This window comes from Calypte anna, chromosome 14 (assembly GCF_003957555.1).
Source record: "Calypte anna isolate BGI_N300 chromosome 14, bCalAnn1_v1.p, whole genome shotgun sequence".
In the NCBI taxonomy this organism is placed as follows: Eukaryota; Metazoa; Chordata; class Aves; order Apodiformes; family Trochilidae; genus Calypte; species Calypte anna.
The window spans coordinates 12,584,492-12,611,918 of record NC_044260.1 but is presented as its reverse complement, the minus strand read 5'-3'; the positions used below and the strand labels follow the sequence as shown (position 1 = coordinate 12,611,918).

The window sequence follows — 27,427 nt, the reverse complement described above, 5'->3', positions numbered from 1 at the left end:
TTGGGTCTTAGCCAAAATTTAGGGAAAAGGAAATGAACGTGCTGTAGATGTGGAAGCCCCTGGCAGCATCCCAGTGTAATTCCCTGATTTCCTGCAGCTGCAGTCCCCATGGTTAGTGAAGTCCACTCCCATTTCATGCTGCTAATCAGTCCCAGTTCTAATGCTGCTCCAGCAATTTCCCTCTTGAGGGAATTAATTAAAGAAATTAAATAACCAGTCTTAATTTTTTTTTTTTTACCTTGGACTCTGAAATTTCACCTTTCTGTAAAGCCAAAAGACACGAGACTGTTGTGATGAATAAAGAGCAAAACCCAATTTTTGATTGGAATCACTGCTTTATTTTTGGTACTATAAATAGAATTCCCCTCTATTTCCCATTCCCTTACACAAGTAAACGAAACCTGTAGCTGGATGTAACTCCATCCAGTAAATACCAGCACAGATGGCTTGTAGGCATGGGGTAAGCTAACTGTGTTTGGAAGGCACTCTGGGTTTGGTTACAGTTGCATGCTTTACACCACCTGCTTGTGTTTGGCCTTGCTCCCATCTCCCCAGGTACTTCCTGGTGATCTCTGTGGTGTCTGAATGCTCCTCCTGGATCTAGGGCTGACACCATCAAATTAACATCTGCTTCTCTCTTCCACAGCAGCATAGGCACATAGATGAACAAAATGATTGTGTTTGGGTACTGAGGAGGTGGTACTGACCTGAGAGGTGTAGCACACCTTTGTTTTTACAGAGCTGGTTTTTTCAGAGGATGATCCCATCATCGGGTAGTCAGTTGTCCATGAGGAAACTGTCTGGCTTACCAACATGCAGCTGATGTAACCAGCTCCTCCTGGTCACCTCGGAGTCGTCTTGACCTTCAGTCTCTCTCATCACTGCCATATGCAGCTTCTTATGTGGCTACGTGAGTATAAGTTGAGGAAACTGCAGGTTCTGCTGAGTCTTCGGGCTTTAGGAACTTCACTGTCCTAAGGCTTTTTGTCTTAGTTTTTTTTTTAAGGCTGAGTGATTAGTTACAGGGATGAAGAGGGGGGAGAAGGTTTCACTGTAGTCCCGACAGATGTGTTTTCCACTACTGGGTGGTGCTTTTCTGCAGTGTCTGACAGCAAGCAGGGTGGCTTCATAGCACGGCCGGGGCAGAGGCTGTAGCATTTTGGAGGAGGCGAAGGAGGGTGAGGCTTTGCAGTGATCCAGTAGTCTACTGAGTGGTGCAGCTCTGGCTTGGTGCTCTTAGAGAAAAAAGTTTCTAAAGGTGAGGGAGGTCTGTGTAATTACTGCCAGACACCAAGACTGCCAACTCCTGGATCGACATCTCCTTGTTGAGGTAACTGTTGTACTGAGCCATGGTTAGCCTGCCGCTCTTCAGGGCCTCCTCAATAGAGAATTCCTTACCAGACTTCCTGTCGAGGATCACAGATGATTCCCCATTGGGACCTTTGATTGAGATTTCCTCCCAGTCACATTCCTGACTCTTCAGTTTGACAAACAGGCTCCATTCGATGAGGCCAAACACGTGAGCTTCCTCTGGAGACATTTCTTTTCCTGTGTCAGGGTCAATGACCACGATGGAGCGCCTCAGGTGGTTCTCTCTTTGTTCCCTCTTGATAGCCACAGTCTTGAGGCGATTCTGGAGCTGCTCAATCTCTGCATCTTTTTCTCTGGATAACTGCTTCAGGTCATCTAACTCTCTTTCCAAAGTTTGGAATCTGGAATCCAGATTTATCCCACTGTCCATGTGGGTCATGTTTCTCAAATCCCGGGCTTCTGTTGCTGTGAGTTCAATCTCTGACTGCAGTCTCCTTGTTTCCATCAGCAGGCTCTGTTTCTCAAGGTGTAGCTTGTGGTTTTCCTCCCTCAGTAAATCTAACTCCTTTGAGGACTTGGAGTTGTTGAATTCCACCTCAGACAGCCTGGTTTCGAGGTGGTTGATATCTGCATCTAGCTCCCTCTTCCGTCTACTTTCTTCCTCCAGATTGCTCTTCAGTTTTTGAATCTCGTACTCAGTGTCTCCTTTGTCCACTTGGACACTCTCTGAAAAGACCACTTTCTCTTTGACCTCCATCTTCTCCAAAGAAAGGAGCTTCTTTCTCAGGGCTTCTAGTTCAGTCTGCAAGACTTGTCGACGGTGCTTCTCTTCTTCCAGCTCCAGCTTGAGGAGGGAGTGCTCCTTCTCTTGCTGGGGGTCTTGCTGGAGGATCACTTTCTGTTTCACAGTCACACGCTCTGTTGTCTCCCTCTCCTGTTCTTCCAGCTCGTTCAACCTGATCTTCAGTCTCTGCACCTCCAGCTCAGCCTCTCTGCGGGCCTGTCTCTCTTTCTCCAGTTCTTCCAGCTGACGTTCCAGCTCAGACCTCCTCCTCTGAAGCTTGCGGAGCTCTTCGCGGAGGCAGTCGATTTGCTTCAGCTCACTTTCAATGCTCTGAGAGAAAGAGTTTACTTCAGCTTTCAAGGCAGGATCTTGCTCGTACTTCACTACTTCTTGTTGGACCACTTTCTCCTTCACCTGGGAAAGTTCTTCCTCCTTCTGTCTTACTTTCTCCTCTTGGAGTAGCCGCTCCCTCTCCAGATCAATGTGTTTCATCTGTTCATCTGCCAGCTGCGCTCTCAGCGCCTCCACCTCTTCTTTAGTCTTGGGGTCTTCCCGAAATTGCAGAATTTCTTGAACAACTTCCTTTGTATGCACTTGAGGTTTGGTATCTTTCAAAGCTTGTATCTCTTGTTTCAGCTGGTAGATCTCCAGGTCAGCCCTTTCAATTGCTCCTGTTCTCTCTATGATTTCCTCCCGGAGTCGCTGTAGCTCCTTTTCAGTTTCCGGATCATTTTTGTACTTAATGACCTCCTTAATGACTTCCTTGACTTCCACCAGCGGTCCTCTGTTCTTTAGAGCAGCCAGCTCATTCTGACAGCTCTTCAGCTGTTCATCACCACCTCGGTATCTCCTCTCCTGCTCCACCAGCTCCAAACGAAGGTTGGCAACTTCAGTTTCAGCCTTGGGATCAGGGCGCACAATCTCACGCACCTTCTCCTGGACAACAACCTTGGCGTTTTCTTCCTCCAGCAGCTGGATCTTCCTGAGCAGCTCAGCCTTTTCCCGCTCGTTTGAACGACCTTTGGACTTCTCATCTTCATACTGGCGCCGGAGCTCGTTCACCTCTCTCTCAATGGCTATGTCTTTCTCTACCTTCAGCACCTCCTTGACGGTGATTTTGCCCTCGGCGATCGCCCGTTCCTTCTCAAGACGTTTGAGCTTGTCCTGGAGGAATCTGAGCTCTTTCTCGTGCTTCTGCCGAAGGGCACTCTCCCTCTGCTTGGTCTCTTGGAGCATCAGGAATTCCATCTCCAGCTGTGGATCATTCTGCAGCTTCAGCACCTCCTTCTCCGTTATTTTCTCCTGCTCTTTGTTCTTCTCGCTGGACAGCACAGCAATTTGTTGCCGTAACAGGACAACTTCATTTTCTCTGGTTCCTTCCTGCCTCCTGAGCTCTTCCAATTCCTCTTTGAGCTTCAGGATTTCATCAGCTTGGGCCTTGTCCTGTTCAATACGCAGCACCTCTTTCACTATGTACTCCTGCCCTCCTTCCCTCTTCTCATGCTCCAAAACACGCAGCCTGATTTTAAGAGCCTCCAGCTCATCCTGGAGCACCTGGTTCTTGCGCTGCTCCTCTGCCAGCTTCTGCTGCAGTTTGTGGAAGCTCTCCTCCAGCTGAGGATCAGGCATTTTCTTCAGCAGTTCTTTCTTAATGACAGTTTCTTGAGGCTTCTGGTTTTGCAGGTGGACAATGTTGTTCTGAATGGCATTGATCTCTGCTTCGAGCTGCTGCCGACGTTGAGTCTCATCCTCCAGCTCTTTCTTCAGCTTCCAGACTTCTTCTGCAGGCCTCAAAGATTTTTTGGTTTGGACAAAGTCCTGTGTCACTTGAACCTCTGGCTGCTGTAATTGAAAAAATAGTCTGGTAAAAAAAAACTCAAATAATAACAATACTTTGGGTTCTTATTCTCAATACCTTCTGCAGGGAGATGTTGAGCTTGGTTGATGAAGGTTGCCTATGACAAGTCCTGAGTAGGGGATTTTTGCCAACAGGCTCCTTTGTGGAGCCTGACAAACACTTTCTGCAGTGCCTTTTGCTGTCAGAAGAAAGCTTTTAACCGTGAGGGACACTAATTCTTGGCAAAAGGAGTTAATGATGTGGAGCTTCCTAGAGTGAGGGGGACATGGCACTTGGAAACACTGAGGGGTTGTCTATCTGATTGAAGTGTCTGCTGATGAATGATTTTGGAGGCATGACCCACCAGCTAGGTCTGCTTCCAGTTCAACTTGTACTAGCAAAGTGTCAGTTCTATGCTGGTCCCTTCTGGACCCCCTTGCTCCTGGTGATCACTTACCTGCCGCAGGAGGCTCTGAGCAAACTCCAGGTTCTGCAGCCTCTGTTTGTTCACAGCATTCACTTCGGTGAACTTGGCTGCCAGAACAGCTTCCTAGGGAACAAAAATGCATTTAGAAGAGATGTTAGGACCAGGGGGGCTTGGTGAGGACTTGCTGAACAGAAACAACAGGACCTGAAGGTAACAGAGGGGTGCTCTTGTAAAAAACTTGTACAACAGTGACCTGCCAAGCTTTGGGGAAGGAAGAGCAGTTCTGCTGGACACACACACACATTTATGGTCATACTGCATGGGTCCTACTGAAGATATGCCAAAAGACATGCAGTTGAGGAGAGACTTTTTTACTTATAGGGTGGCAGAGCGCTGGCACAGGCTGCCCAGAGAGGTGGTGCAGTCTCCATCTCTGGAGACATTCAGTACCCATCTGGACATCATCCTGTGCAACCTGCTCTGAGTAACGCTGCTCTGGCAGGGAGGTTGGACTGGGTGATCTCCAGAGATCCCTTCCAGCCCCTGATATTCAGTGATTCTGTGAACCAAGGGGATACTTCAGGCTGTCTCAAGAGGCAGGATGAGTTTAGGGTAGTGCATCAATGAGTAGCTTGTGGCCTGCTCTCACTGTAAATATTTCTAGCTGGCATGTGGTCTTCAGGAGTGAAATCTCTTTCCATTTGAACATCTGAAGCGGGGAAAAGCTTTCAGGTTTTTGACTTTTCTCCTTCCAACAAAATGGATGGCTTAAGAATGATGAAAAATCCTTTCCTCACCCGGTTCTCTGCCCTCTTCTGCAGTCCCCTCTGGGATGAAAGTTGCCAACAATAAGTGTAACTGTTCACAAAATGCTCTTTGGTCCCATAAGTTATCTGCTTTAGCTTGCTATAGGCCACCCCTTAGTTTTACCTCCTCTTTCACTTTGGCAGCTGGAGACTGGAGCCTGGGCTTCTTGCTCGTGTACCCGTTACGGCCGTTCTCCAGGTCAAGGATGGACCGTAGCTTCTCAGCTTCCAACTCGTAGTCCTGTGGGAAGAGTTTCCCAGAGGGAATTGAAATTACTGAGTCCCCTTAATGTACAGGTGCCTACCAAACATTGGCTTTAATGAGTTTTTCTCTTGACCTGTGTTTTAGACAAGTTTTCAAGGTTGGTGAGACCAGGGGCACTGTTGGCAGGACCTCCCAGCAGGTTCTGAGTCAGGTGCTGCTCTTTGACCATAATGGGAGGTACTGGCCATGCTAAAGGCCACATAAAGTCACCACCAGAGCAGATAGAATCTGCTTTTAGCTCATCAGTTGACTGAGCAAGGGCATTAGGCTTTCTTTGGGTGATTTCTTGTAGGATGTAGGTGATTGTATTCCTTTACTCTTCTCCCCACCTACAGTACTTCATCCATCTCTGGAGTTAATACAGGAAAGCTCTGGACCTGTTGCAGCAGGTCCAGAGGAGGCCATCAAAATTATCTGAGATCTGGAGGACCTCTCCTGTGAGGACAGGCTGAGAGAGAGTTGAGGTTGTCAAGCCTGGAAAAAAGAAGGCTCCAAGGTGACCTTATTGTGGCCTGTCATTACTTGAAGGGGGCCTATAAGGAGGAGGGGGACAGGCTTTTTAGCAGCCCCTCTAGCAACAGGACAAGAGGTGATGGCTTTAAACTACAAGATGGAAGATTTAGACTAGATGTAAAGAAAAAATTCTTTATGCTGAGTGTGGTGAGACCCTGGCCCAGGTTACCCAGAGAGATGGAAGATGCCCCATCCCTGGAAACATTCCTCTGCTCTGAGCAACCTGATCGAGTTGAAGATGTCCCTGCCCATGGCGTGGGGGTTGGACTTAGGTGCCCCTTAAAGATCCCTTCCCACCCAAACCACTCTGATTCTGTGTTGAAGATCTTCCCCCAGCAGAGCTGCAGTCCTTACCTTCACTGCCTGCTGGTACTGCTGAGCTGTGGCAGAGACCTTCTGCACCTCCTGTTCCTTGCTTGCAATGTCACTGAGGAGTGCCTGGCATGCACAAAGGGACACGGGGACATGTCAAAGGGGACACAAAAGCCAAACACATCTTTCAGCCTTTGTGAGGACTGCCATTAAAATCACAACCATCTCGAGCTGCCCTGCTAGGCAGTTCGACCTCATAGCATCAAAATAACTGAAGCTCCTAATTGTTTAGGTTTTTTCTCTTTTTAAATTCAGGAGCTAAGTTCTATTCCTTATCTCTCAGTGTTGTTTCTTCTCCTCTCCCCGTGGAGCCCAGAGAGAATTACCGCTTGGTTCTTCAGCTTCATTTCCACTTGCTGGATGTTGTCAGTCTCCTGGGGCTCATAGTTGGGGATGTTGCAGAGGAACTGGGTGACTTTGTCGTAGCTGCTGCGGTAGTTGGAGTAGGCACTTCTTGCTTTCTGCAGGGTCTGAGTTCTGGGGAGGAAATCAGCTCAGACTGTGACATCCCCCACATCTTCTCCAATAACCCATCCCCTCTTCCCCTGCTCCCTGAAGGCACAGATTTGAGCCAGAGTTGTTCTCTTGCCCGTATCCCCATCTCTTGTCACAAGAGCACTTCATCCTAAAGACTGCCCAGATCTACCCAGCCACTGCATGCCAGGAACTCCTCCTCCTTGGACCCCTCTAGAAACCCCTTTACAGCTTCTCATTCCCATGATGCTGTTAAGCCTCTTCCAAGTTCAGTGTGGTTCTAGCTCAGCTGTAAACATGCTCCACCTCTCCAGGCTGGTCCTGTCCTAGCTACATCCTCTCCTCTCTCTTACCTGTGGTCAATTTGCTTGCTGAGGTTGTTGAAACGTTGGTTGAGTTTGTAGAGCTCAGCTTCCTGACGTTCAATATCTGGACAGTGCTCCTGGAACTTGCTGGCCAGGGCATTGGAGCAGGTCTTGGTCCTTTGCAAGTTCTGCTCTGCTTCATTGAGCAGGAACCTCTTGGACTGGAGCTCGGTGCCCATGGCCTGGGGAAAAAGCAGGAAAGAGGGATTCTCCAGGGTTACGCATGTGCCAGCCTTTGGTCACTATTCCCTAACAACTCCAGCTGCTGCACTGGAGCTGCAGAGGATGCCCAGGAAGTCCATGAGTTGTGGAGAAAAGCAAGGTAGAGGCTTGCATAGTAAGCAGAGTCTTCTGGCAAATGTGATGGGGAGAAAAGACAGCTTTTCCTCCCTTCTCCACCAGTTCATCTTTAAAAGCAAGCATGTTTGGTGCTCCTCATGCAAGCCTTACACCCCATTCCTGCCAAGGCAACAACTCCACAAGGAGCTGTGAGAGCTTTTGCTTGCTACTCTGAACCTGGGGACTTGATGGACAAAATGGGGAAGGATGGAAAATACTGGCGTAGCCAGTTCCTGGCCTGGGGAGTGGAAGGATTGCCAGCTTTGGTGGGTAGCTTTTCCTAGTGATAACTGTTTTCAAAGCCTTGCTAGGTCCATCTCTTTCAAGTGTTGGGCCTCTGCCTTGCTTTCCCCAGACCATTTTATCTTTCACTTCTCCATTTTCATAAAATCTCAGGTATTCAACTGGCATTTGATTTCTGCTTGGGGAAGAGGAACAGGTTGCTCTTAAAGTTGGTGGGGATCACTGCAGTGAGTGTGAGGTCTCCTCTGCAGCTGGAGAAGACCATCCCTCTGCTACTGCTTCAGGCTCAGGAGTTGAGCAGTGATTACCCCAACTTTTGGAAATACTCACCAAAAGTTCCTCTTTCTTACGGTCTACCACTCGCAGATCCTCTGGTACTGTGTCATCTGTGACCAGTTTGTTCTCATAGGTAGACAGCAGGTCTCTGCCTTGCTGGAGGCTCCTCTCAAGGTTTGTGGCCACCTCAACTCTGTATGAACAAAGAGGGAGAGGTTTTTAAGCACACCTGAACCTGTCTCCTGCAGGATCCTACATCATGCCAGGCTCAACCCATGACTTACTTCTCTTGGGCAGCACTGAGCAGCTGGACCACACGGTCGTACTTCTTGTTGGTATTCTCCACCTTGTTCTTCACCAGGGTGGCACTGCCAGTGTTCTGCATGGACTCGATGAAGGCCTCACACTCCTGGATCTTCCTGATTTTCTCAGGTTCAATGCGACGGACCTCATTGGTGATGTTCTGCCATAGTAACAGAGCCTTTGTAGCAGCTTGTATCATGTTATCACTTATCAGCCACTTAACCTTTACAGCAATTTGTGTTAAGTGGCCAGCAGGACCAGGGCAGGGATGATCACCCTGTGCAGGGCACTGGTGAGGTCTCAGTTCTGGGCTCCTCATGACCAGAAATAAGGACATTGAGGGGTTGGAATGTGTCCAGAGAAGGGCAATGGAGCTGGGGAAGGGTCTGGAGCACAAGTCTGAGCAGGAGGGGCTGAGGGAGCTGGGGGTGTTGATCCTGGAGCAGAGGAGGCTGAGGGGAGACCTTCTGGCTCTCTGCAACTGCCTGGGAGGAGGTTGGAGCCAGGGGGGGTCGGGCTCTGCTCCCAAGGAACAAGGGATGGGACAAGGGGAACTTTTGGCCTCAAGTTGTGCCAGGGGAGGTTTAGGTTGGAGCTTGGGAACAATTTCTCCCTGGAAAGGGTTGTCAGGGCCTGGCCCAGGCTGCCCAGGGCAGTGGTGGAGTCCCTATCTCTGGAGTAATTTAAAGGCCATGTAGATATGATGCTGAGGGACATGGATTAGTGGGGATTTGGCAGTGGTTTTGTGGCTGGACCTGATGATTTTAAAGGTCTTTTCTGACCAAAACGATTTTGTAATTAACTAGGACTAGGGCTAGGAAGAAGCTGCCCCTTGGCTGTCTAGGGATGAGGACTTGTCTTCTGACACCAGGTGCTTTTCAGCCCAGTAGGGGACAAAAGGATATTTTCTGTTGACTTGCATCTCATTTGGGGCAGACTAGCTAGCCTTTAGCAAGGAAACTCTGCCTGGGGAGTGGTTCCTAACCAGCTCTAACCCTGTCAGAAATATGCTGAAGTCATATGGACTATTGGGCTCTGCAGCCTGATGGATAAATTCTTGCCCAGGTGTGAAGGTGCTGCAGGCAGTTGGAGCAATTTGCTTTCACTTGTGGTAGCACTTGGATTTTATTGACACAGCCCTCGGCAGATGATGTAACAGGACCTGAGCTTCCTCCTAACCCAAAGGAGGTTTGTAGCACGGAGCCTGGCTTAATTAGGAATCTGAAGGAGAGGAAAGGAGCAGGATGCCACCAGAGCCTAGTAGAGCAGGTCCACAAGGAGATAGTCTGCCCTGGACCATGTGTGTTTTCCTGCTCATTTCTGAGATGCTGATGGTGGTGGCAAAGTTAACAGCTCTGCTGTGGTCAAAAAAATGGGCAGGATCAAAACTTAAGGGAGGGCTCCTCTCTCACAGCCTGCCCTCTGCAGCCATCACCTTTTGCCCATTCAACCTCCCTGTGACCAAGCTGGGCCAGAGGCAAGGCAGAGGTTTTTGACCTCTTCGAGTCTGCTCAAAGGGCTGCTCCCCATTTCCACTGGAAGAAGCTGTAGATATCACTTCATGCCCACACACTCCTGGGCCCAGGGAGCACTTCCAGCACCTCAGCACGGTGCAGACCACCTTGGAGAAGACCCCCTGGGAAGCACTGTTCCTGTGTGGCACCCTCAGTCTGTTCCCACAGCCCTGTACCTTCAGGTCCTTGGAGCGCTCGGTGCTGTCTTGCACTGCCCGGCTCTGCTCCAGCGGTGGCCGCAGGTTTGCTGTTATTGCTTTCTCCTGCTTGTCCAGGTCACTGCTCACTTTCTCCAGCCCTGCCAGGAGCTGACGCCCTCGGACTGATGCAGCATCTGGATAACAAGGAGTGAGCAGGTTGAAGCTGGATCCGGGCTCGATCCCACCAGTGAGTGCACAACCCTCATCCCCCTCTGCCCTGCTTGCAGCCCAACATTTCTCCCAAGGACCTTTAGGAGATGGGAACCTCTTGGTAACACCCCCCCACACCTAAGCTGGGCCACCACACCTTCAGTTGAAGGTGCAGTAGCTTTTTTGTGCTTGGGAAGGAGCCAGCCCCAAGCTACCCTTCCAGAACCTCACCTCCAATGCTGTCTTCCTTCAAGCCCTCATAGCGCTGCTGGAGGATGTTCTTGCAGTTGGCTGTCTTCTCCTTCACCTTCACATAGTGATGGGCAATTCTGCAGAATAGGACAGTGGGTCAGAGTCATGCCCTCAGCCCCTCCATCACCCCCATCAGCCATCCCAGTGCAGCTCTGGAGGGGCTTGTGGGACCTCGACTCATGTGAAGTAAGTGGGGGAGAGGCACCTTCACCCCACATTGGCATAAGGGGCAGAGCAGTGAGGGATGAGAGGATGAGGAGAGGCAGCAAAGACAGGCACCTGCCTGCTGAGGGGGACCTCCCCCTGCTGTGATGGTCCCAAAAAAGATGGGGGGCACCTGGGTGGCTCTGAGCTGGCCCTGTTTTTCCAGGTGGGACCTTGTGTGCAAGAGGGAGAGTGCAGGAATCCCTCCTAGATGAAGCTTGAGGCTTCAAGCAGGCACAGTTCTGCTGTGGGGACTAGGGAAGTAACCCCCTGTCAACCCTGCTGGTGGGGCTGGGGGAAGCAAGAGCCTGGGGCAGCAGGAGGGTCTGGCAGGGCAGGCAGGGGAGCACATACTGGTCTGCAAGAGCTATGGCTTCTGGCTCAGGTGGGGGGATCATGAAGCAGACCCCTGGAGCTCTTATCTTGTCTCCTGAGCTGTCTGCCACTTCCCAAACATCTCCGCTGTTGTTCTGCAGGGTGTAGTGGGCTCCTCGGTTTATCTGGCCCTGGGGGACAGGAATGGGTCACAGCAGCAGGTCAGCAACCACCCATTGAGCCCCAGGTGAGCCACAGACCCAGCATCAATCCCAGTCCCTTCCCTCGGAAGCCTCTTGCCTCTCCAAGTGTCTGTCACTTGCCAAAAACTCCTCTGCCTGCTCCTCCCTGCCCTGAGCTGCCGGGTGGGACACCATGTGTCTCCTCTTGTCCCACCAGAGCAAAGAGGAAAAGGTGTTTCCAAGGTTTTTCCAAGTACTTTTCATAGAGGCAGGCAGCTGAGTCAGCCAGAACCCCTCCTTCTTTTCCAGGTTCCTGTGCTCCCGGGGTGTCTGGTGGCTTTGCTGTCCCCTCCCTTTTGGTGAACTCCTCAGGCCTGCAAAGACCCCACTCCATAAATGGACACCACCATCAGGTGGGGCCAGGAGGATGCAGATGTGCCCACCAGGGCTGTGCTGGTGACAGTGGGGTGAGTTTCTTTGATCAGTCATGCCTGAATATTTTTTTTGCCTGGATATTTTTTTTACCTGGACATTTTCACCATCCCAGCACAGGGAGTGTGGGAACGTGACAGAGCTGGGCTGTCAGAACCTCAAGGTTTCCCCTAGATTCCTCCTGAGCTGCCAAACCTGCTTTTCCCATGGGAGAGCATGACCGTGTCCTTGGCCCTGCTGCAGGAGATGCTGCTGCTTGGGCACTGGCAAAACCTGCTCCATCCCCTGGTGCTGCTTTCATGCCCAGAGCCCCCCCCCGAGGAGCACCTCCAGATTGCTGCTGATGGGGATGTTACCTGCTCGTTTTCATACTCGCAGAGAGCCTCAACAGGGACAGGCTGGAGTGGCATCTCCCGGCGGTACCGAAGGGGTAGGACCTGCTGGCTCCTCTCCTGCAGGGACTTCACCACCACCTCATACTTGTCCAAGGCCTTCTCCTGGTCCTAGCACAAGGTAAGAAGCAAAACCCATAGGGAAATGTTTTGAAGAATGAGCTCCCCCAGGCTCTGCCAGCTGGGGAGGACCTTTCACCAACAGAGGCTGTAGGTCCTTTGTTGCTTACAGGAATGAAAGCAGCTCCTGTGACCCTGTATTCTCCTGCCTACTTTTTGCAGCCAGGCTGAGAATTGGGGTGGTGCCCATGAGTTTTGAGGCTCTGATACTGTCTGATATTTATATTTATATTCATATTTATATATATATATATATATATATATATATATATATATATATATAAAGCGCCTATCACCATATTGATAAACATTCTTTGGAACCACTCTGACAGCAGAGGTAAGACCAGGAGTCAGCCTGTTAGTACCTCGGCACTTCTGTTTCCAACCAATTTAAAAAAAAAAAAAAAAAGCCACAAGACTTTGCTGCCAGCCTGCCTGGCTGGTGTTTAATACTGCTGCTCCATCAGGGTTGGAGGGACACCTATTGTGAATGGCAAGAGTTTGCACTGTGACCTCTCCAGAGCCATTCCCTGGTGTAGAGTCCCCATCTCCATGCTGCTGGAAGCCCCATTCCCAGCTGTGAGCTATAACCAGAGCCCCATCAGCCAGCTCTCCGTTACCTGCTCAATTTCCAGCCATGCAAGTGGGTATCCCCACTTGGGTGTGGGATGGAGCAGGCAGGAAGAGCTGAGGAAGAGCTGTCAGCTGTCCCAGGACACACGCACAGCCTGGGCCTGCTGCAGCATGCTTGGGCTCGGGCTGGGCCAGGGTTTGGGCTCAGCACAGCCCTTCCCAAGTGGGTGATTTCCCATCCTGACTCTCAGCAGCACAGCAAGTTCCACCACCTCCTTTGGCAGCAGGTCTAATTATGCTCCCGCCCTTAACGAGTGCCAGCTCAATGAAAGAACAAATAAAAACCAGCCCAGTGAGCAATTGCGTTGCTATGGGGGAGGCAATCTCTAGCCAGAGGGAAGGAAGAGGCAGAGGGAAGGCACAGCAAAGGGAAGCAGCAGTGTGGTCCTGGAAGCTGGGTTAGATGCCTGCTCCAGCAGGGGTGTCCCTGCATTGCTGTGGGGACACTGGCACCTGCTGCTGCCTGTACCCATACTCACATCGAGCTCCCGGAGGAGAGACTCAAGCTGGTATCTGTCCTTGAATTCTGGGCTGAATTTTTGGTCCAGGTCTGTATCCACCTTCTTCAAGAGTTCTTGGGCATCCTTACAGTCTTTCTGAAACTGCAGAAAGGCAAAAATCTCTTGTAAAAAGAGGTTCCTGCCGGAGCATGAAGCAGACCCACCCCAGCACCTTGGTCTTCATGGCTGTAGGGAAGAGACAACCACTGGGCTATGATGGGCTGCTGAGCACTCAGAAGTACATGGGAAAAGGAAATCATCATCCCCACACTCAAGACAGCAGAGCTAGGGGGAAGACAACCAAGAGCAGCTTATTCTATGGTCATTTCCTGCAGAGCTGTTAAACCCCACCTCTCCCCACCCTCAGTTGTGTTTCATTTGGACAACACCATGTGCATGGTGTCTCAAGTGCCAGGGAGCAGGCAGAGCCAAGCCCTTCCACACACACAAACCACCCCCTGGGGCAGTGATTCTGGCAGATACCCACAAAAGGCACTGCCTGGGCTGGGCACCAGCCTTCAGCTTTGGCAACAGACTCAGCCCATCAACACGCCCAGGCTGTGGGAAAGGAATCTGGTCAGACCTGCTCCTGGCAGAGCCTCCCTGGCTGTTGGATGCCATTTATCCAGCAGACATCTGTCTGCCTGGCTCAGCTGGGGCACTGAGCCCTTGTGTAGGGCTCCCTGGGGGGACAGCTTTGCTTTCTGCAGGTGGAATTTCCCAGTTGGACCTTTTCCGAATCTGAGAGGAGAGTCTGAGGCCTCCCCCAGCCTTGTTTTAGGAGCGTGGTAGCTCCTTGGTTGCCCTGCACACAAATACGCCCACACGGTAGACTTGTGGGGCTTGAACCTCAGCATTGGAGCAGCTGCTTTCTGCAAGTCATGCTTTGACCACTTGAGAATCATGACTTGTGTTAGTAGCTCAAAGTGCTCCTCCAAGTCTTAAACTCCCTGTAGGCGCAGAGGACTTCATCCTTCTGCCCTGCTTCCAAAACTGCAGGAGCTTCTATGTCTGCTGGGGTCTCTTGCATCCCCACCAAACTCTATGGGCTGGGTATAGAGCATGCTACTGGGGATCTGGTACCTTGTGGAAGTCCTCCATGAACTTCAGGTGGCTCTCCTCACAGATGAGCAGGTTGAGGTACTCCTTCCAGTCAGCATGCACTGCCTCAATGTGAGCCTGTGGGGTTAGGAGGTGCACCTTGGCAGGATGCTCTGTGCTAGGGGTGCCCACCACAAAGCACCCATTTCCCTCTTAAGCATCCAACTCCTTGGCTGCCTCTGAAGCCACCCAATTGCTGAGGTTAAAGCTAGAATGGGGATACTGGAGAGTTAGTCTCGAGCTGGGAGCATGGAGATGGGTATTAGGAAGTGTCAAATCCTGTGGCCTTATGTCCATCTTGCCACCAAAGGTGGCATTTGCCACCATAGTTATCCTTTGTAGGTAGGCACAGGGTAAATGCTGCAGGAATGAGGAAGGTGGGAAGAGCTCCTTGAAGTTTATCTCTTCTGCTCCCATGGTATTTACACACTTGCAGGTCAAGGAGACATTTTCTTACTTGGCATCCCAGGAATTCAAAGTCACAAGTTGTGCTGGCACCAGGTCCCATGCTGGAGAAGGGCTGGGTGACTACCCTGGGTACCAGGGCAGGTGAGGGAGCTGGAGCCCACCTCTCATGCTCACCTCAATGGCATTCTTCCCAGGGTGATTCTGGGCAAGCAGCTGATCTCCATCCTCATGTAGCTTATTGATGGCCTCTTCCTTCTCCTCCAGCTTCCGATGGATGAAATTCTAGGTGGAGAGAGGCAAGATATTGATCCCCACACAAAGAGAGAGGAACCTGGCTGCATCTTGGAACTGAGCTACTCTGAAAGGGTTTGAGCAGCTCCACAAGACCAGAAGTGATCACAGAAACCACAACTGAGAGGGACCTCTAGAGATCCAATCCAACTCCCCCACTAACGGAGATCACCCAGAGCACACAGGGCTGCAGGTGGGTTTTGAGTATCTCCAGAGAAGGGGACTCCACACCCTCCCTGGGCAGCCTGTGCCACTGCCTTGGCACCCTCATAGTAAAAAAAAGTATTTTCTTATGTTTAAATGGAGCTTCCTATGCTCCAGCTTGTGCCCACTGCCCCTCATCCTGTCACTGGGAACTACTGAGAAGAGTCTGGCTCCATCTTCCTTTAGACATTTGTAGACATTAACAAGGTCTCCCCTCAGCCTTCTCTTCACCAGGCTAAAGAGTCCGAGCTCTCTCAGCCTTTCCTCATGAGAGAGGTGCTCCAATCCCCCAGTTATCCTTGTTGCCCTCCACTGGACACTCTCCAGTAGTTCCCTGTCTCTCTTGAGTGACAAAAAAAGTGATGCAGCTTTTGCTTTTTCTTCCCTTGCAGATGTTATCAAAGATGTGACATCTGCCAAGAGAGAGAAGAAAGAGGAATCCCTCGAGCTTCCTCATTCCATTACCTTTGGCAAGAGGTAAGGATTAACCTTATTGTCCATCTGCTGTCATTGCACGCCTCGAAGCGCTTCATGACGGAGTGGGGGAAACTGAGGCACGGGGGGGAAAAGGGACATTTTCCCGCCCCACACCAACCCCTAGCCTGCTCCCCTAGCTCCATGCCCACCTCCCTCACTGCAGAACACCTGCCTGGCCCGGGGCCAGGTTCTGGACCAGCACACGGACCTCATACTGGCGGCGCCGGCTGGGGTAGTCGAGGTTGAGGTCACTCCAGTCATAGTGGGTCCTGTCCTTGGCCTGCTGGTCCAGCCAGTAGAGCTTGTTGGTGCAACGCTGCATGTAGTCCTGCAGGGAGGTCAGATCCTGCTGCCGTTGCTGGGAAGTGGCCTGGGAGGGGTCAGAAAGGGAGAACTCAGCCCAGTGCTCCTCTCCGTGGCTCCCCTGGGGATGGGGAGTGTTGGGGCCACCCTGGGAAGGGACCTCTCCAAAGGCTCTGCTGCCAGGATTTTAGAGGTCTCTTACCAGCAGCTTCTGGTATTTAGCTTGGAATTCGCTTGTGAAGTCCTGGTGAGAAAGGAAAAGCAATGTGAGAGTTAGGAGGGTGGCTCTGGAGACTGGGGGGTCTGGCAGGGGCTGGATGAGGGAGGGGGACATGAGGTTTCTGGGATTTATGTCACTGTAAAGCTGGAGCTGGTATACGACTCTCAGCACCAGGGTTAGGTGTGGATCTGGCTGACCACCCTGCCTAATCCAAGCCCTAGGAGCTTGGATGGTGGGATTCCCTCACCTTCAGTGGTTTGGGATGGGGATGACCCTGCAGGGCAGCAGGGAGAGGGGCAGGGGAACTGACCTTGTTGCTTTCCTTGGCGATATGAGGGCCGATGGCCATGACTTCATTGTGGAAAATGTTGTGCTCTTCTACTTGACTGTTGACCAGGGGCAGGTCAGTCCCAAAGCCCTTCCTGTTTAGTGCATCCTGTGGTGCAGACAAGGGGAGGTCAGTGCTGGGGTGGGTAAGACCTAGGAAAACTCTTTTTGGACATGGAGTTTGGACAGATTCTGGTGTGGGCAGCATGTGGGTGCCCCAGGAGCCTGTTGGTGAAGGTGGCTGTGCCAGATGGTGACCATGGGAAGGAGAGTTTGGGGGTTTTAACCCTTTTCTGGCTGGAGGAACGTAGTGCTGGGATAAGATGAAGGGCCACAGGGCAGAGCCCAAGGCAGGTGGTGACTGAAGATACCAAGAAGAGGGGCTGAGGCTGGTTCAGCCTTGGCAGGAGAAGGCTTTGGGGAGGACCCAACAGCATCCTTCCCCTAAGTATGGGGAAATCATTGAATACACAGAGCTGCTGGTGTGTGGTGGGGAGATGACAGGCATAAAGAGAAATGAGGAGAGCCCAGACTGGGTACAAAGAGAAGCTTTTCTACTCTGAGGACAGTGGGACATTGGAGCACATTGCCTGGAGAGGGGATGTGATCTCCATCCTTGGATGGCAAAAGGCAGAGATTTGTACAAGCTCACCCAGGAGGTAAGTAGCCAGGCTAAGCCTTAGGAGACCATCCCCTGAAGGCCAGGCTTGTTCTTCTCCAGGACCTCCTGATCCTCCAGAGCTTTTCCTCTCTTAGTGCTGTTGAAGCAGCCATTCCTTGTCTCACCACCTCTGCACCTTTCCCTGCCACCCAGCACCCCACTTCCTTCCCCTCCTGTTTGCTGCTCCCAGGACTGACCAGCCAGGAAGGTTTTCAGGAGCTCGTTTCACCATGGGGAGACGCATGAGGTCCTGCCTGTCCCCCATGGGTGCTGCTGGCCAGGCAGTGGCACTGATGGTCCCCTTGGTACCTGTTTCTCCTCGATCTCTGTTGACCAGTTGACCTGGGGCTCGATGTGCTGCAGAGGGAAGTTGTAGATCTGGTCATGCTTCACACGCAAGTTTGCCACTCGTTCCTTCAGCTGCCGGATGCTGCAGGAAGAGAAGGATGAAGGTGTGGGGTGTGGCCATGGGCTGGCATCACCAGCTCTAGCTGATCCTCTCCCTGTCCCTTTAAGGAAGGGAAACTGTCCTTGGGAAACCTTGGTGAGGGCAGTGCTGCTAGGCTGGCTGGCAGGAGCCATGTTGTGCAATCCACTGGGGAAGGAGAGGGCAAAGGTTCCTGCGTGGAGTAAATCCCCCAGCCCAGGGCAGGCTGGTACTGAGGGAGAGGGTGGCCTGCCCTGCACATGGGCACAAATATCATAGCATCCCAGACTGGTTTGGGCTGGAAGGGACCTTAAAGCTCATCCAGTCATGGGACACCTCCCACCAGCCAAGGTTGCTCCAAGCCCCACCCAACCTGACCTTCAACACTGCCAGGGATGGGGCAGCCACAGCTTCTCTGGGCATCCTGGGCCAGGGGCTCAGCACCCTCACACCAAACAATTTCTTCCTAAAATCTCATCTCAATCCCTCCTCTTTCAGTTTGAAATCCTTCCCCCTCATCCCATCACTCCAGGCTCTTGTCCAAAGTCCCTCCTCAGCTTTCCTGGGCCCCTAGAGAAGCATCCCCCTGTCTGCCAGGCTCAGGGAGCAAGCCCATCATCCCCTCCAGTACTCACTCTTCTGCAATCATGTCACCCTGGGGGTGCTTCATGTGCCGGGCGATGGCTGCGTCCCCATCCAGCACGTAGAGCAGCTTGTCAGACTCGGTGAGTTTCTGAGCTGTCAGCTCCTTGTACTGTGCCAGCTGGCAGGCCTTGATCTTGTGCAGGTCCTGGGAAGAATGTCACCAGGGGGGGACAATAAATAGTACCCAAAAGGGTCATGGAGGAGGAAATAAACCATATCCAGGCTGATTGAGCTGCTCATGCCCCCAGGGCTCCAGAGATGGTCAAGATGCTGTCCCTCAGGGATGTGTTTTGGTCTCCTTGGGTGTGTTCACCCCTAGGGAGGGCTGTGGCTGGGGGGTTGCATCTCTTTGGGGTGTATCCTACCCTTTAGAGGAGAGGAGGGTGTTGCAGACCCCTTCTCCCTCCCAGCTGCCTCTCAGGATGCACCATGCCACCCTGCCTGGGGCAGAGAAGGATTTTGGGCCCCTGTTGTCTGTTCCACCCTCCCATCTTCTCCACACCACCCAGGAGAACCCACCCATCCCTCCATTCTGTATCCCCCATTCCACGTGAATATGTCTGAGGAGAGGACACAAGACAGCAGTGGGATGGGAATGCTGTGGCAGGAGAGATCTGGGGGGGACAAAAGGGGATTCCAGCTGTCTTGAGGCCACATTTTGCTCACATTCTGCATCCGGGAGTCAGTCTCCACGATGTTTTTCTCCACCTGGTCAGCATTTTTCTGCAGGCGCTCGATGAGCTCGGTCAGCTCTTTGCTGGAGATGCTGCAGGAGAAAAAAAGAGGTTGAGATTTGTCACACACACCCCCCCCAAAGAAGGACATAGCCCGGGGGGGGCCAACCCTGCAGCCTGACAGCCCTGCAGCTGTGTCTGACTCACTGCTGCCTTTCTAACACTTTCCAAAACACTTGTGCTGCCAGGAGGAGGAGGGCGGGCAGGGACCTCGTGTCTCCTGCTCCTAGGGCCAACCCGAGCTTCCCTTGGTCCCGAGCAAGAAGTATAAATGGGAGATAAGGAGAAATGGAGGAGCCTGAGAAGCAAAGAGGACCTGGCCTCCATGCAGGCAGGGGCTGGTGCCTCTACCCTGGGCTGTGTCCCTCCCACAGCCCTGTCTTGGAGTCCCTGCTCTGCCTCCATGCCAGGGGCAGGGCTGGCCTTGTTTTGCAAGGAGTTCTTCCCAAATTAAACCAAATAAAGGGACTTGAGAGCACAGATTGTGTCCATTTCGCTGTTTTTGTTTTGGTTTTTTTTTTTTTTTTGCCTGGTGCTGTTTTTTGTTCCCAGGGTGATGCTGGTCCAAGCCTCTCCCTTTCCTGGCAGGGTGCAGGCTTGGCCCAAAATATTCCCAGTGCCCAGCTGAAATCAAGCAGAGTCAGAACGAGCCCTGACACAGCTTTTGCATCACCAGGGTTATTTTAACCATTTCATATTCCTGCTGTCATTTGGGCTGCAGGGAGAGGTGGCAGGGCTGGCTCCAGAGGAACCTTGTGCCAGGTGATGAGCACAGGTCTCCTGCTGCAGCTCTGCAGGTCAGAGCAGAAAGTGGGGTGTGCACCCCAAAATCTTGCAGCAGGGGGTTCATGGTGGCAAAGCTGGTGGCAGGGTTGGGGAAGTTCATGGTTGAAGGCTGGGGCTCTTGTGCTGTGCCCAGTTGTGCCACTTTTCCATGGAGTCTTCAGCCAAGGTCTGGCTCACTTCAATCCCAAGTGTAGCATGGAGATAATGAGCCTTAATGACCTCAGTCTAGTGGTAGAATTAATCTTTATAGGGTGTTAATTGCTGTTCCTAGATCCCAGGAGATGAGGCTGAGTGGGGCTGGCAGTGGGAGAGCAGGGTTGTCTGGTGGAACACCAGCACGTGCTTGGTGGTGATGTGGAGGGTTCCTGTGTCCCTGGGTGGACACAGCCTCATCCAGCAGCTTCATCAGCCCAGCTCTGAGAGGTCCAGCAGCACAGATCCATCATGGGCCACAGGGATTGACCTTGTGAGCTTCTCCAGAACAGCACAGGACATGTCCTCCTGCCTTCCACAGCATGATGGGCCAAAGCTGAGAGTGAACGTGGGCTGTTGACCTTTTTGGTGGCTTCCCTGGACACAGGCACTCAGTGTTCAGCTCCCAGTTGGTAAGAAGAGTGTGTGGTGGCCTCAAGGACCACATGCAGTCTTCAGCTGGGACATCTCAGCTTGCTGCCTTTCCAGAGTGCCCTTGTCTGGCACTTGGGGACAAAGCTTGGCCAGACCCACCTTGGCCAAACTCCCTCCTGGCACCTTCAGGCCACATTCCTTGCCTGCCACTTGTGCTGTCACCCTCAATGCAACAGAACAAAACAAAACAAAACAAAACCCAGCTCTGGGCTTGTTCCTCCCTACCTCAAACCCTGCCCTGGGCTGCAGCAGCCTCATAGCATCTCAGAGCTCCAGGGAAGTTGCTGGGTTGTTCTGGCATGGGCAGGATTTATACTGATTTATTTACTTATTTTGCTTTTTATAGAAGCTGCCTCATCAGGTACTGAACAAGGCTGGTGGTTTGTGTCTGTCACTGCCTGGCACCTCCTGAAGAGCAGGGGTGAGGGGTTGCTGTAATTACAGTCCTCTTGCATCCCCAGAAAAAACCCAAATGGGCAGAGGAGCAGAGGAGCAACCCAAGGGTCCTTGTGAGTTGTGCAATAATTGCAAGGCTGAGTCTGGTTCTCTGATCAATAATAGCTGGAGGGTGCAGGGGTGCACTGGGAGATGAGGTAGGACTGGCTGGATCTGGCTGCAGTGGTAGAAGCAGCTCTTTAAAAATCCACTTTGGGGTTTCTGCTGAACCACATCATCCTTTGCAAACCAGGGAAAATGCCTGGTGAAATCAGTGGAGAGAAATTGAGTTGAAGCTGGGCAACCTGTGTGTTCTCAGATGATGGTTACCCAGAGCTGGCCCCATCTCCTGCATGCCAACCACCAAAGGAGCTTCCTCACCTCTCCCAGGTGAACTTGAGGCCCCCTGAGCTTTGATCCAGGTGGGAGCTTGGGATGCTTTGCTGTGATGGCCAGACCTGAGCAGGGCTCAGGAGGGCTGGCAGGGTTTCCCAACACATCTCCACGTTTCCTACCTCAGTCTTAGTCTTTTTTTGCAGTCCCAATGATCAATCTTCAGGGTTTTGGTGGATCTAAAGTCTGGATGGGAAACCCATTCCTAAAAGCAGAAGAGGTCTGGGGGTTTTCTAGTTCTGTTTTTGATTGAAGCTTCTTAATTATGTGGGTGAAATAAAATCAGTGAGATCAGTGGCCAGGCTGTGTTTCAGCCCTGGTTTCCTGAGCTGTTGCTGATCTGGTCTAACAGAGCTGAGCTGGAGCCTCTGCCCAGCCTTTCTGCTGGCTTTGCATCAGCAGAACTGATCTTGGGTGCTGGGAAACAGTGAATGCAACACCCTAACCCTGACCCTCTCCTTCAGGTACCAACATTGCCGGGAGCATCCTCGGTGGCCACGCTGCTGCTGGGACAGCCAGGCTGGTTGGGGATGGTAATCCCAAAAGTGGTGGTGGCTCTGCAGTACCTGGGTGACCAGAGGAAAGGAAAATGCAGAGCTGGCTCGGAGCAAGCAAGGACATGCTCAGGTATAACGTTGGGCATGGCTCTGCTGCTCAAACCTGACACAGGTTTGATCTCTCCACCTCTGCGGTTTCTGCGAGAGTCCCTGGCTGAGCTGGCTGAGGTGACTGTCACCTGCTGAGCTTTTGGTCCAGGGAAACCTCACAAAAACCTCCCACGGGAGGTGGATCCATGAGTGAGGAGAGCTGCTCCTCCACGCCCCAGCCTGTGCTGCAGGCACTGTGGGAACCTGGGCAGGAGATGGGAATGTTCCTACCCCCCCCCCAACCCCAGTGCTGCTTCAAAGGCAGGATTAATAAATGTGCAGACATAGAGAAGAAAGAGATATCTTATAAAAGAGACTAAAATATCTCTTATTTCTCTATTTCTGCACACTTCTGTGCCATTTAATCAACCAACTTGGATATTACAGACACAGGAAGCTCAGCCTAATCAATAATCTGGCTCCCTCATAGCTGGGGAGTGCTCATAAGAGAGAACAGGCATCAGGGTGTCAAACAGGAGGCTGGGAAAGCAGAATCTCCATGCCAAGGAGATGGAGGAGGTCAGCACTTCATTTCCAGGAGGAGGAAGCTGCAGGAGAAGGATGAGCTGATGGGCACCTGGCGTGCAGATGGGATTTACAGGAAAAATTGCAGCCTCTTTTGGGAAGCTGCTGGGAAGAGCCATGCTTCAGCTTGATCTGAGGGATGCAAACGGCTGCAGGGGCCAGAAAAAAAAAAAAAAAGCAAAACAAAAAGTAGGCAGGAGGAGATGGCCAGACTGGAGTTGGCACTGGGGAAGGAAGGAGGGCAGGATTTGGCCATCACTCAGCTGGGAAAGGCAAGAGCAAAGGTGCCCAGGGCATGGCCCTGTGAGGCTCTGGGCAGAGGGAAGGGAAATCCAAAACTTTTCTGCTAAATAGATAAGCCTTTGTTTGAAAGAAAAAAACAAAAAAGCCTGGAAAAACTGGCTTGGCCATTTCTGCTGAACTTTTAGCATTTTCTGATCTGGAAGGAAAAAATTCTATCACTCCTGAAAAGCTGCACTCAGCAGATGTGGTGTTTCTTTTCAGTGCTGCCACCAAGAGCCCGAGATCATTCCCCTGAGGACCAGGAGGGGGGCTTTTGTGGGGGTTTTTTTGTGGCTGGGGGAGCTGGGAAGAGGCAGCTGCTCTGGGGCAGGCTTCACTTCACCCTTGTACCACAGCTTTGACCTCAGGTGATGTTCTGTTGTTTTGAGTTTGAAGGTTTTTTCCTTGGTTTTGTTGTTTCTTTTTGGGTGGTGGGTTGGTTTTTTCCAGTTTTTAGTTTTCTGTTGTTTTTTTTTTTAAGAGAGGGTCCCAAAAGGCAGATGTGATGATAATTATTGTGATGCAGAAACTTTGCTGCTGAAAACTGGTTTGGTTTTTTTTTTCTTCTCTATTCCTACTTTTTTCTCCCTTCCCATTAGGTTTTCTTGACTGATAAGAGCACTTTTTGGAGCAAACTTCCCCAAAGCTGGCAGCTCCAGGATGTCAGCAGGTTTTCACCTGGCTTTGTGCTTTCTGGCAGGTGGTAGAAAATCTCTCTCTTTCAAGTGAGTTGGTCAAGGATGGGATCTGAGCATGGATCCCAGTCCTGCTGACCACATCCCTGTGGTGGGATGCAGGGGATGGCACATGGGGTACTGATCACCTCCTGCTGCTCTCAATTCCCTCTCCATTTGATTTCCATTTTTACAGATTTCATACAGAACATTCCTGCTGCCACAGACCAGTTTCAAGCAGGGGTTTAAAGGGCATGAATCATCCTGAAGACCACAGCACAACTATAAATGCCCTTAAAGCTCCCTGAAGAACCCACCACATCATTTTCTGCTTGTAACAATACTGGAGTGAAACTGTGAGAGAGCACAGGATACCCAGGCTGGGCTCTAACTCAGATAATTCAGCTTTGGGAGAGATGAAGATCTGGTTGAAAGCTCAGGAGCACTCGCTGTCACACTGCCCACGTTGCTGCTCTTGGTTCAGCTCCTTTCAATTAGATTTATCTTGCATGGTGAGATATTATTGTAATGTGCATGGAAATGAGAGAGGTTGGGTGCTGGTGAGGGTTGCTCTGCTCTAAGTACAGAGCAGCTCCTGACTCACCTGCTGGCTGCTGCTTCAGGCTTGCTCCAGCCTGACCAAACAGCCTCTAGAAATGGGTTCCAACCCTCCAGGCAGAGCCTGGATTGGGTCTCCTGACACCATTAAGGGTTCTCCAGGAGCCCTCCTGGATGGATGTTCTCGGTTTCAGCACTGGCTCCTCAAGGCTGAGCTGTTGTTTTTTTTTTAACCTGGACTTTCTAAGAGAGAAACCAACCTTCTGATTTCTAAATGTGGCAAATGTTTGGTGGAGGTGACAGGGAAGGAGGGTGATGGTGTTCCCCCATATTGTGTCCTTATTCAAGGCTTCTGCCTTCCTTTCTAGGGCCATGTATATGATGTCCTCACAACAGCCATGACCAGTCCCAGCTAAATCCCAGGGCTTTATGCTGTTGGGATGGGGTGTGCAAAAAGAGCACAAAGCAAGAAAGTCCACCAGACAACAGGAACATCATCATCATCATCATCCACGTTCCTCAGGCAAGGTAGGGAGATGCCCACACCCCTATTGATGTGCTTAGAGCTGGCTGCAGAGCTTGGAGACCACAAGCCCAGGTGAGAGCTGCAGCAGACATTCCTAAGGAGATGTTTGGCCTCTGGTCCTGCTCATTTGTTCTTCAGGAAAAAAAAAAACCCAAACATGGAGATCCAGCAAGGAGCACCTTGGGGAAGGGGAGCAGCCTTCATCCAGAGGGATAAAAAGTCCTGATTGTGGGCAGATGATGGAAGGTGATGGACATCTACCCTCTCCAGTGCTGCTGTTTGAGATGTCCCCATGCTGGGAAGGGCTTGTCCCAAAGCTGAAGAAGCCACCAGGACTCAGGGCGGTTCCTCCCAAGGCTCCAACCTGCAGCAGGACTGTGCTTCCTGGGCAACCCCCAAATAAATCAGCTGAGTTCGCAGCCCCGGCTCCTCGTTGCTTGCAGGAAATGTCCCAGCAGCTTCACACACACACACACACCACACAAACACATACATGCACATACACCACACCCATACACACACACACACAACACACACATACATACACACACAACACACACACACACAGCACACATATACACGCACACAAAACACACGCACACCACACACACACACACACCACACACACACCACACACACACCACACACACACACAACACACACACACAACATACACACAGTTGCCAAACCGGTGCAGGGTTCTGGCCCCGTCACTTGTGCTTTGCAGGCTCGGCCACCGGCGGCATTTTGGCACCGAGCCCTGGGCTGAGGTGCAGCCCCTGCACCCCGGCCCAAGTGCAGGATGAAGCCAGGCTGGAAACGGTGTCGAAATCTCCCTCTCAGTTGACAGTGGGGGCGGGTCGGTTGATTTTTAGCAGCGTTGTTCTTGTGTTTTTGGTTGGGTTGTTTTTTTCTTGGGTTTTTTTTTTCCTAGCAGCCAAACTGGGCGGGAGCCGGCTGGGAGCTGGCAGCGCCCGGAGCAGGGGCCGGAGCTCCAGGAGCTCTTTGCTTCTTCCCAATCTTTTCTCCAACAAGAAGTTGTTTAACCGGTCCGGGGAACTTCCCCATCCCGATGGTTGTGGGGCTGTTTTCCACACGGTGGGAGTGTTCCCTGGGTTCCCAGATGTTTGTAAACTCCAATGCAGGAATTAACAAATCTTGGGGCTCACCAGCAGAGTCTTGGCCAAGGTGCATGCAGAGAGCCCAGGAGTAGGGAGAGAGGGATGGAGAGTGGCTGGAAAGAACTCCATGTGAGCCTGGCCTTGCAGCCTCCAGAGGTGTTTTGGCAGGCAGAGCAGTGGTGGGGACACCAGATCCCACAGCCCCAGTTGCCCTTGGATGGTATGAGCCCAGGTTGCCTGAAGCTGGCAGAGCTCCAGCCACAGCTCCTGGATCCCAGGGAGGGTACCTGGAGCTGGGCAGGTCCATCTCCTGCCTCCCACCCTCTTGATGCTGCTCAGAGTTCTCAGCCCAGCTGTGGCATTTCTCTTTTTCAAGCCTTCCACTAACATCCCCCCAAGACCAGAAAGGCAGTGGGGTATTTACACCATCCTGCAGCCATGGGGCCATCAGGGAGATGCCCGCTGAGCCCCAGGGAGCTCCATGTCACCCCTGTCTTCTCCTGCCAGCTCTCCCCTGGGCAGGAGCTGGCAGCAGAATGTGCCCCTGGCTGCAGCAGCCTGGGTGGCCCTGCTGGGCAAGGTGGGGTGCTGGGGGACCTGTCCCCAGCTGAGGGAGATCAGCAAATCCCAAAACCTGAGCCTTCCCAGTGCCAGGGCAGCTCCCCCTGTGTGAGGGCAGCCCCCTCCCCTCTCAGGGAATTCTCCCCTAAAAGCCCCAGCACTGCACCCCTGGGCAGGCTGCAGCGAGGGGCTCCCCCAGCTCAGAAGAATTGGGCACTTTCTGGGCTGACTCGTCCCTTAATGGGTCCCTAAGGAGACCTCAGGCCCCGTGCCAGCTCCTCAGTCTCCTTCCCAAAAGAGGAATTTGGGGAGCAAGGTGGCTGCTCCCAGCCCACCCACCAGGGCAGGTGCCTCTGGAGAGGGAGTAACAAACCACGGGCTGGAATCTGCACCAGCTACTCCGTTCCCTGGGCTTCAGAGCTCCTGCTGCTCCTCTAGGAAAGACAGGACACACTTCTGAATCCATCCTAACATCCATCTCATTGGAAAAACATCCCCTGTGTCACCCACCCTGTGCAGGCAGGAGCTGGGGGCTGCCTGCTCTCCAGGCTCCCACCTGCAGCAAGGCTTCGTGTGGTCCCCAGAGGGGCCAAGACTTCCCCAGGAGGTAGAATTTTTACATCTTTTCCCCCTTCACGAGACATTCAACATGCTGCTTCGGGATTTTTTTTTTTTTTTTTTTTTTGTTGGTTGGTTTGGATTTTTTTAAGGACCAGGAAAACCCAACCACATCCCCACCCCCCCAGAAAAAGCTGAAGAGAAGACCATGGGCAGAAAACTCACTCCTGATGGAACAAGTGGATAAAGGATGACGACAAGCAGGATTTTTTCTTTTTCCCCAAAAAAGATCTTAAGCCACCACCCACCTGGGAACCAGGGGTACCTGCTCCTGCTCCTGCCCTGCCAGGGCGTCTGGAGACAAACACCTCAGAGCTTTCACCGGAGATGGAGCCCCAACTCAGACAGGAGGTGACACCTCGGGGGTGCTCACATTTTGGGGGTTCCCACCCCCGGGGATCCCCAGGCTTCGGGGCTTTCCCCGGCGCAAGGCAGGGGGATGCTGTGGGCCGGGAGCTCCGGGATGCTGGAGCTCGTTGGAGCTGGGAGGAGCAGGGGCTGCCCGGTGGTCGGTTCACTCACCTCTTTTTTTGCACGGTCGGGCTGTATTTCCCTTTGGTGCGTTTTCTAAAAAGCGAGTGCATCGCGGACCCGGCCCCGCGCCCTCCGCCTGCTCTTCCCCCGCAGCCTCTGCGCTGCCACCGGGCCGGGCCGGACCGGGCCGGGC

General features: G+C 52.2%; 1 protein-coding gene and 1 long non-coding RNA gene across 2 annotated transcripts; one reads left to right on the top strand and one right to left on the bottom strand.

The window, feature by feature from the left end:
- Positions 1–304: 304 nt before the first annotated feature.
- PPL (periplakin) lies at positions 305–27,427 on the bottom strand. Its single transcript, XM_008503023.2, has 22 exons — positions 27,283–27,427; positions 18,940–19,039; positions 18,264–18,418; positions 17,511–17,631; positions 16,524–16,649; positions 16,196–16,237; positions 15,899–16,060; positions 14,893–15,000; positions 14,293–14,388; positions 13,189–13,311; positions 11,921–12,067; positions 10,990–11,141; positions 10,411–10,508; positions 10,006–10,163; positions 8,297–8,475; positions 8,067–8,205; positions 7,143–7,336; positions 6,642–6,792; positions 6,298–6,381; positions 5,290–5,406; positions 4,390–4,482; positions 305–3,937 (listed from the first exon to the last, which is right to left on the bottom strand). Exons 1-22 carry the CDS (start codon positions 27,342–27,344, stop codon positions 1,253–1,255), a joined length of 5,292 nt encoding a protein of 1,763 aa, XP_008501245.1. The 5' UTR covers positions 27,345–27,427; the 3' UTR covers positions 305–1,252.
- LOC115599130 lies at positions 10,090–24,463 on the top strand. The gene is made up of 7 exons (XR_003988149.1): positions 10,090–10,216; positions 11,112–11,197; positions 11,442–11,599; positions 11,943–12,077; positions 14,983–15,202; positions 15,606–15,690; positions 24,303–24,463. It is a non-coding gene; the product is annotated as an uncharacterized LOC115599130 (long non-coding RNA).

Excerpts from the sequence above, each read along its gene's own strand:
- PPL (XM_008503023.2), bottom strand. The coding sequence starts at position 27,344 with ATGCACTCGCTTTTTAGAAAACGCACCAAAGGGAAATACAGCCCGACC. Across the intron at positions 11,142-11,920 it reads GCGAGTATGAAAACGAGCAG|GGCCAGATAAACCGAGGAGC; the intron begins GTAACATCCCCA and ends CCTGTCCCCCAG. Across the intron at positions 10,509-10,989 it reads GCCATAGCTCTTGCAGACCA|AATTGCCCATCACTATGTGA; the intron begins GTATGTGCTCCC and ends CCTATTCTGCAG.